The following is a 9,648-nucleotide window of genomic DNA, read 5'->3' on the forward strand; positions in this document are numbered from 1 at the left end:
CTAGCATCTCAATCTGTTTAAAAGTATTTGTCTTTCTCTCTTTTACTTGCTCACTCTCTTTCTATTCTATCTCTTAAATCTATCTATCTATCTTTATCAAATATACTAAACTGTCTCACTCTCTTTAACTGAATTACCCCTCTTTCAATCTATCAGTCTTTACACACCTCTCTGTCCTCTTCTGTTTTTCCTTCCTTCTACTTTGCCTTTCTATGTCTTTCTCTGCATGCATTGAATTTTTTAAATGTTCTAATATTTTACTTTATATTTATTTAAAATGTTTGCATGCACTGGTATTTCCTTCAGGAAATGCAAATCTAATTATTATTATTATTATTATTGATTCCCCTCTACATATCATGTCTAGCGCTCAACTGACATAATGATATAGATGTAACACACAGTTTGCTTTGAGGAGAAGCATGAGGAGGAGGAGGTTGAAGGAGGCAGCCGTGTTGGATTTGTGTGAAATTTCATCTGTCATTCTTTGTAATGGACACAAGTGAAGATTTGATTTACAATTATGTATGTTGTTTTTTGAGTTGACATGCATATGGTTGGCAAGTGTCATTGTTTTGCCGGGTAGGGTCATTAAGAAAGGGGTGGGTACTGTTAGATGGGAAAGGAAGAGGAGGAGAAAATCAGAGAGGGTGGAGAAACTGTTGGATAGGTGAAGCAAGACGAGAGGAGAGAGAGAGAGAGAGAAAGAGTAACGCAACAGAAAAGAACCAATGCTTCTCATGACTTCTTGGGATATTTGTTAGTAATAATCTTCCTGGTCATGGAATTCAAAATGGAGATGTACTACTGTGGAGAGTGATTTAAGGCACACAGATACAGTCAGAGAATTGGACAACAGCATTATAAGGATATTTTTGTAGATATTTTTCACTCTCTCTGACACACACACTCACAGACAGACTATTCACAAGAGTACAGCAGGCAGCCCTCTCTCGAGTCCTGATTTCAGAATGATAACGAATTGTGTCCAAGACTTCTTCACCTACGAGACCACCAAGTCTGTGGTGGTCAAGAGCTGGACTATTGGCATCATCAACCGCGTTGTCCAGCTCCTCATCATTACGTACTTCGTTTGGTCAGTATCAGCAGCATGAGTTTGTGTGTGTGAGAAATATATAATGCAGATATTTTGTCTGTGTTGAACTTTAAAGTGATTTCCGGTTATTTATTCTAAATTGAAAATAGTAATGTGCCTTATATTGATGTAATAATAGTGTATCAAGCAACTTCTGCTTCAGTATTGCACTTCAATTTTCTACTTCTGTCTCTCTCACACCCAGTCTATTTGATTTCTCTATATATCTCTCTCAGTTATGTATTTATGCATGAAAAGGCTTACCAAACAAGAGACTCGTCCATTGAGTCATCTGTCATGACCAAGGTGAAGGGCTTTGGCATATACAACAACCACGTTATGGATGTGGCAGACTATGTCACCCCAACTCAGGTAACATAGTCTCTCAGTCACTGTAGGCCTACTGCATTCTAGGATGCATTTGGACTATTATACAGTATATCCTCAGGGACCCAGAACATGCTTCAAGTGCTGTTATATGTGTTTTATGACCAATAAATAATGCAGAATGAACAGATAAATATGTATTGATTCTAACCATGATACCACCATATAGTCTGATGGTAAGGTAAAAACACCATATTTGATGCAGTGGTGTACGACTCGACTCGTGAACCCCTCCTCCCTCACATTTGCACAGGAATGTTTTCAATAATGTAAAGAGTTGAACACGGTAATATTGACTTATATTGACACACCTAAAAACTACTTAAGACTCTTGTCAATACATTATTGTGAGAAATGTTCACGTTTTTACGTGTAACCTCTTCCAGTCACCAATAGCCTATAAGAAAGTGGAGGTTTGGTGATAACATATTTAGCTAGCCAGCTAACAATACAATCCGAGTCGAGCCACGTCTCTGAAACCCATTCGGTTACAATGTATAGCTTTTGATACAGTTTTCCTCAATGCATTTCCCACCGCAAAACAGCTTAAAACGTAAGCTAGCCGTCTCTCTCATTATGTCAACTATCACCAATGGAAGCGACCACAGTGAAGTCCACTCAAGAAGGGACTCAATCGCTATTGGAAGTTGAACTAGTTTTTTCCGTGTCGGATGGCATGGACACGTAAGTCAGTAACATTAACTTTTAGGTAAAATATACCTCAAAAGTTGTCAAGTTTGGCACCAACAACAAGTCTAATTAAGTCTTTTTTGGTGACTTGGATTTGGACTCGAACTCTCGAGACTCGACTCGACTCGACTCGAGGTTTAGTGACACGACTACAACACTGGTTGGATGTATATTGTGGACATGCAAACAGAAAACTAGATGGATGTTTTGATGAATTGTTTGGATACATGGGTAGATGGATAAGACAGGTTGATCTGATTGATGTAAATTACATAAAGATTGACTGTCTCCCTCCCAGGGAGCCTCTGTGTTTTGCCTCATCACCAAGATTATTACAACAGAGAACCAGGTGCAGGGCTACTGTCCAGAGGTGAGCTCACACGCAGCTTGAACTACACACACACCAACACACATAGCATGCATAGTTATATCAATGTGAAAAATGAAACAAATTATTAAAAATGAGATCACTGTACAATTTTTCCTTGTGGAATGGAAAGAAAAGCTGCGGAACGGATTTTACTGTACATTTTGTTTTGATAATCAGTAACTGAATAACTAACTTGTCAATCCCTGACCCAAACAATCTGTTCCAATATCTTTTTACTTTGCAATGTAGTTGCTCAGCCCACCCTATGTCAATGATTTGTCTTTGATGTCCACTCATCCATTTTTTTGATGCCCCTCAGTTTATGTCCCCAAAAGAACGAAAATATATTTGCACCAAAGACGAAGATTGCCAAACAATGAAGCCGGCCAGTAACGGTGAGACACTTTTAGCCCCTTTTCAGCTTTTACTGTTTTCTTTCTCTCACTCTTTATCTCTCTCTCTTTCTCTCTCCAGTGAATTGTCATACTCAATCCTCTCTGAGCTCTTAGTGGGAACTTCATTTTAACCCCTCAATTCATATATCAACTTTTGTGGTATACATTTAATGAAGCTCCTTAAATTTTGATAACTCTTGCAAGAATAATTTCATAGACCTCTGCCCAGTACAGGAGAATCACGATGTCTAATGCAATGCATGTTTTTTTTTTATTCATTTTTTTAAAAAGAGAAGATGAGGCTACTCATGAGTGTTTGAAGAGAAACAAAAGAAAAAAGCAGAGAAAGAAAGAAAGAAAAAGTCAAGTCATCTTTTTGTTCTGCCAGGTGTGTTGACCGGCAGGTGCGTGCCCTTCACTGCAAAGAACAAATCCTGTGAAATCAAAGGCTGGTGCCCTGCCGAGAATGACGATGTCAAACCGTGAGTTTGGTCTCAGCCCTGCTCAACTTAGTTCCTGTCTGTGTCTGTCTGCTTTGTAATCTCTATGTTCATACTTGCCCCTCCTATGTGGTCAACTGATTATATTAAATGTCAATTTGTCTTCAATCCATCCATTCTTCTGACTGACCTATGTCATTACCTCTGTGTAATCAGTTAACCTCCCTGAATAGCTTGAATACGTTGAATGTTTTTCAAAGCAACTCCTGATCCTGATTATACACGTATGCGCGTATACGTCCTGTAAAAGGATACCTTATCTGTAAACAATGAGATGTATACAACATGCTGTAGATATTATATTTTCTTTTTATTATTATTATTATTATTATTTGTAATGTTTTATTGAGTTTTTTGATGACAGTACATACATTGTAAATGCAGAGGCAAACAACAGACATATGTTTTTGATGCCAGTACATACCAAGAAATCAAAAAGTATCAAAAAGTACAGACCTCCTCATGAGACCACAAACCATAAAAAACGACACAGTCTACCTAAACTACAGAAGACTAGATGAGTCAATCCATATATTTTGAAGTTATCTAGGTTAATGCTGGCGCAGCTTAAGGATTATGGCCACCAATTTGTGTAATTCTTCTTCACAGTTTTCTTTGTGATGCTCAAGCTTGCAAAATGGCTGATACTCCAGTAGCAGGCAATAGGTTGAGTATGAATTATGAGCGGCACGACTTTTCTCAACTGTTTCTGGCTAATTTTATCATGAGGAACAAAACTAGGGTGCTGGCATTTACTGTCATCTGAGAGAACATCGAGATTTTGCCACGCCCTTTTAGGGCGTGTGCTCGTCCGTATCTCAGCTTCTGAAGGTCGTAGACACTTGAATTTGGTCTCAAAATGACCGAAATATGCATGTTAATATATGCACTATGAAGGTTTCTAAGCTCTAAACCCTTTACCTTTCGAGATATTCAAGATTTTTTGGGGGGGATATTCGCGTGGGGCGCAAAAAGCTTCAAATCTTGAATTTCTTGAATATCTCAAAAAATTAAAGTTTTAGAGCTTAGAAACCTTCATAGAATTTGAGACCAAATTCAGATGTCTACGACCTTCAGAAGCTGAGATACAGATGCGCTGGACTGTGGACATATGCGCTGGACAGACACGCAAGCGCGCGCCCTAAAAGGGCGTGGCAAAATCTCGATGTTCGCTCGGTTGACAGTAAATGACACCTAGTTTTGTTCCTCATGGTCAAATTAGCCAGAAACCGTTGAGAAAAGTCATGCCGCTCATAATGCATACTCAACTTGAGCCTGCTTGCTAGTGGAGTACTTTTTGCGCCCCACGCGAATAAAAAAAAATAAGAATTCTTGAATATCTCGAAAAGTAGAGGTTTTAGAGCTTAAAACCCTTCATAGTGCATATATAAACATGTGTATTCCGGTTATTTTGAGACCAAATTCAAGTGTCTATGACCTTCAGAAGCTGAGATACAGATGCGCTGGACGCACGCTAAAAGGGCGTGGCAAAATCTCAGTGTTCGCTCGGGTTACAGTAAACGACAGCACCCTAGTTTTGTTCCTCATGGTCAAGTTAGCCAGAAACCGTCGAGAAAAGTCGTGCCGTTCATAATTCATACTCAACCTATTGCCTGCTACTAGAGTATGATATTTAATGCATGTAGAAATCACATGAAAATAACTGTCATACTGAAACTTGTTCTTAGCCGTGTGTAAGCACCAAATGATCGCTGTATGAACACTGTCCATCACCATGAAGTAGCTCACAAGCTTCCCCTCTGATGCTTCCATGCGTGTTTGCCCATCTCAATGTATTGCACATTTGTTCATTTAATGATCATACGTTTTTGGTAATAGCGCACATTACCTTTCCATCTATCTGAAGTGCAAAAGGGCAGCTGAGAGAATCAGATGGGAGGGTGAAAAGTCCATTCCGATGGTGACATATAAGAATATTATAGTGCTTGAGCACCTCTTTGAACCAGGGAATAACAATCTGTATGCTTCTCTCTCACAGGTCACCCATGATGGAGGTGGAAAATTTCACTATCTTCATCAAGAACAGCATTCGCTTTCCCCTTTTCAACTTCACCAAGTTAGTGCTCACTTCACACAGAGAAACCTTACAGTTTAGGCATCATCATGTTCTCTACCGTTATCATAAACACCATTATCTTGCCATAAACATCCATTTCTTTCTTTCTTTCTTTTTTTCTTTCTTCGCCTTTTGTCTCTCTGTTACTCATTCCTCAGGGGTAATTTCTTGCGGAACATCACCAGTCAATACATAAAGAAATGTAACTTTGACCCAGTCCACCACAGATACTGTCCAATATTCAAAGTGGGTGATGTGCTTCGATTCGCCCATCAAAACTTCTCCATCTTGGCCGATAAAGTTAGAGTCACTCCCATTCTCATCTCTCATCCACTGTTCCTCTATTACATGTGATTTTATTCCACCATATATACTGTATATATGTCTTAAATCTCCATGTCTCTCACATCTATCCTTTAACATCCCTCTCTCTCGCTCTATCTGTCCCTCTGTCTCTGTCTGCCCCTTTCTCTCAGGGAGGGGTGATTGGAATAAAGATCGGCTGGGTCTGTGACTTGGACAAATCCGAGGATAAGTGTAACCCAACATACTCCTTCACTCGTCTAGATGCTGTGTCGCAAGAGAACAACGTGTCTCCAGGATACAATTTCAGGTGCTGCTACTGATCTTTTAATCTACGCTGCACATAGCCCCTTCAACACTTCGGAGATGTATTTACTACCATTTAGCATAAAGTCTTGCACCTGGTCGTAGTAAACTGAAGCATTTTGTTTGTGAGTAACTGAATTTCCTGTCCCACTTTATCTCCATGCCCTATTCCTTTGTTCACAAACTAATTGCTCAGTGAATAGCCTTTTAAACACAAAACAAAGATTTCACAATGCAGATTTATTTATTATTGTAAACACTGAGTTAAAAGACTATTTGCTGGTCATATAACCTTGTATTCAATGAGACTATAACCACCAAACACTCAGCAATAACCATCTCTAAATTATACATACTCGACCAAATTAATCAATTATCTAGTATGGGTAGTAGTTAATGCACTAAAAGCTTCTCTGGTCAATTCATATATCTTCATTCTTCAAGATGTTTTTCTTCTGTACCCTTCAACCTTTGCGACTCAAGGTTTGCCAAGTACTACAAGATGGACAATGGAACAGAGTACCGCACTTTATTGAAGGCCTATGCCATTCGATTTGATGTGCTGGTTAATGGCAATGTGAGTCCTCACACAATGTGTGTGCCAATGCGCTTATGTGTGTGTGCGTGCGTGCCGTGCATGCATGTGTATGTGTTTGTGTGTGTACGTACAGCTGTCTGCAAGTGTATGTGATTTTTAACATTTAACTCATAACTTTGTATGATCATTTTCGCAGGCTGGGAAATTCGCCATGGTTCCTACTCTTATAAACATGGTAGCAGCCTTCACATCCGTCGGTGTGGTATGTACCATCTTCCTATTTTTTACCAACGTAACCCTAACAACATGATCATACTGTCCAATCAAATTAAAGTGAGATTTATTTTATTTTATGTTTAATTAACCAGGGAACTGTGCTCTGTGACATCATTCTCCTGAACTTCCTGAAAGGAGCTGATCAATACAAGGCCAAAAAATTTGAAGAGGTATGTTCTCTTCTAGTACGGTTATATACAGTTTCAGGCGCTTATAAGAATACTGGGCTTAAAACAATGGTAAAAGTTCCCAAGTGGGCTATATATTTGTAATTCTTTATTTGTATGGGCTTTTATACCTGCAATACTATTCTACATATCTTTTGTTTCCTGCAACCCATCCCAACCATAGGTGTCAGAGGATGAAATTGCGAGGTCTGCCTCGGTAGATGGCATGTATCGGACCAGAGACCATAGTCCGTTGTCAATCAGACTGGATGAGAAGCAGTCCAATGACTCTGGGGATTTTTCCTTGGGGCTGTGTCGTTAACTTCCTCAGTAAAACAGTAAAACAGTAATTTAGAGTGTGCTAAATGTTAGTTTGTATGGCTGTTCACTTGTCCACTGTAGCAATAAAGATGTTTAAAATTAATACTTTGTAAATGCTCACAAAAACACAATCTAACATTTGTTTTTTGAGAACATTTATAGTAACATTAACAGTAGGCCTACAGTATGTACCTATTATAAGATTATAAAGAATGTTCATTGTCCTAAAGATCTTCTGTATAGTGGCATTCAACAAAATAGCATGCGCTCTACATTCTCACTGGTTAGTTAGCGATGCCGATTAGAAGTTATTGCATTCATTATTACCACTCAATACAATGCCATCTGATACTATAGTACCAGAGTTAATGAGGTAGCTTTGATCTGAGAAAGTTTAAAGGTAAAGTCAGTGACAGACATTGGCAGACATTAATATTTTGGAATTGCCAAATGTATGCATCTCTTTGCATCCTCTCTCAGGTCCTTCCCCCCCAAACTTATGTAAATGCGCTGCTCTGGCCAGCTGTCATGACTGGCTGGTTGGATGCTTCCTTGTTCCGTTTTTGTATAGTATTTTACCACATTATTAGTTTTTTCCCAGCTCATGGATTTTGGAGTGGTTATACAGACTGAGCTTTCTTTCCACAGAGCTTATACTATGCTGATAGCTATCAGAGGGTGAGAACTTCAAAATTGCAGAACTGTTGAATTAAAATCACTGACCCTACCTTTAATAAAAACAAGTCATATTAACTCTACTGAGACCCTGCGTCCCAATATGGGGACATTACATTTTGGGTTTGCTATACCTTATACTTTTTTCTGTTTAACTTAGATATGATTTCCTCATTTGTAGGCACTTTTTGTGCCATCTAGTGATAGCAAAAGCACAATACACTAATCAGTATAAAAACAAGATGGCGTTCATTACCAATACCAACCAATACGTTCTACAGTCCAAGATAAAAATGGAAAAAGTACCAAACATAAAATGTTATGGTTGAAACTTGTTTATTAATGCTTAATTATGTTTGTAGTTTAATATGGCATACAAATTTGACAAGTTTTAGCACTAGTAACAACACTGACTGTTCATAAGGAAGTACTCATTTGAAGACATCAGAACTTTATAATCATATTCTAGCATGCAAGGGGGTTGTGCGCTTCTGCAAACACACACTCACTCACACACAAACACACACAGACTTATAAACACTTATATACACACATTCGCACACACAGACACACATTGTTTGCAATTTTGTTTTTGCCCAGACATGTTCAGGCATTGAAATAAAGTTTTATATTTTATTACACTGAGACTGGTGACTTTATTGTGTTATACAGTAAAACACACCCAATGTCTTCATATGAGGAACTACTTCCTGTTCAAAGAGAGTGCTTCATTTTTATACTTATCAATTTTAATCAGGTACTACTAATCCCAAATATTTAGAAGAAACTAAAAATGCATATAAAATTAGATCTTGGGTCTTTAGAGTAAGGCATGTTACTAAGCAGATGCATTCAAAATCTGCATTTGTTGTTTGCATGAAACCATTCATCTAAAATCTTAAATGTGAATTTATCTTTGAACCATTTTTATCATGTATATATGTGAAAATAAAGGCTTAATTTTCACATTTTCACCTTTTACAGTTTAATATCTTACTGACATAAATCTGTACAAAATTCATTGTGTAATTCATTCATTGTGCAAATATGTGAAAAAATGTAATTGTTTTATGCAATCACTGTGTTTGTATGTGTGTCTCTCTGTGTGTAAGAGAACGATGACAGTAGTTAACCTCTAGTTTTCCTGCCCTCTGATATCTCTAGTCTGTAGCGGCACTTAATGCAGTACATTACAGACGTACAACCTTACACCATAAAGACATGAAAATCACTGCGGATCATACCTGACCAAGATAACTCACCATCGCTGCTTTCATATATACATATATGTACCATTTTTGGACAGTTTATACTGTACTGTATACACTTCCATATTTCCCATTTGATGAACAGTCAGGTTTCCCTAGATTATTCCACTTTTGTGAAGGAAGATGGAGGAAGTTCAGTGCTTTGACTTTCCCTTGGTCTTAGGAAGCAAGCGTTTCCATTTGGGCTTTGACTGAAAGACAGGAGAAACAGATAATGAAGCAGTGAGAGAGAATCAACAAGTGTCAGAGCAAATATAACAACAATATAGTAACTGAATA

At 38.2% G+C, this 9,648-nt stretch overlaps 1 protein-coding gene across 1 annotated transcript; it reads left to right on the forward strand.

Moving 5' to 3' along the window:
* The first annotated feature begins 316 nt into the window (after positions 1–316).
* Positions 317–8,740, forward strand: p2rx3b (purinergic receptor P2X, ligand-gated ion channel, 3b). Its single transcript, XM_031559732.2, has 12 exons — positions 317–1,096; positions 1,333–1,468; positions 2,472–2,543; positions 2,863–2,938; positions 3,327–3,420; positions 5,438–5,515; positions 5,674–5,815; positions 5,992–6,128; positions 6,608–6,701; positions 6,859–6,924; positions 7,031–7,108; positions 7,290–8,740. Exons 1-12 carry the CDS (start codon positions 972–974, stop codon positions 7,425–7,427), a joined length of 1,236 nt encoding a protein of 411 aa, XP_031415592.1. The 5' UTR covers positions 317–971; the 3' UTR covers positions 7,428–8,740.
* The last annotated feature ends 908 nt before the right edge of the window (positions 8,741–9,648 follow it).

This window comes from Clupea harengus, chromosome 22 (genome assembly GCF_900700415.2).
Source record: "Clupea harengus chromosome 22, Ch_v2.0.2, whole genome shotgun sequence".
NCBI classification, from domain to species: Eukaryota; Metazoa; Chordata; class Actinopteri; order Clupeiformes; family Clupeidae; genus Clupea; species Clupea harengus.

What these genes read in the sequence shown, in the direction of transcription:
- p2rx3b (XM_031559732.2), top strand. Translation starts at nt 972, where the DNA reads ATGATAACGAATTGTGTCCAAGACTTCTTCACCTACGAGACCACCAAG. An exon ending in TGCAGGGCTACTGTCCAGAG is followed by an intron (nt 2,544 to 2,862) that starts GTGAGCTCACAC and finishes GATGCCCCTCAG; the next exon opens with TTTATGTCCCCAAAAGAACG. An exon ending in AGGCCAAAAAATTTGAAGAG is followed by an intron (nt 7,109 to 7,289) that starts GTATGTTCTCTT and finishes TCCCAACCATAG; the next exon opens with GTGTCAGAGGATGAAATTGC.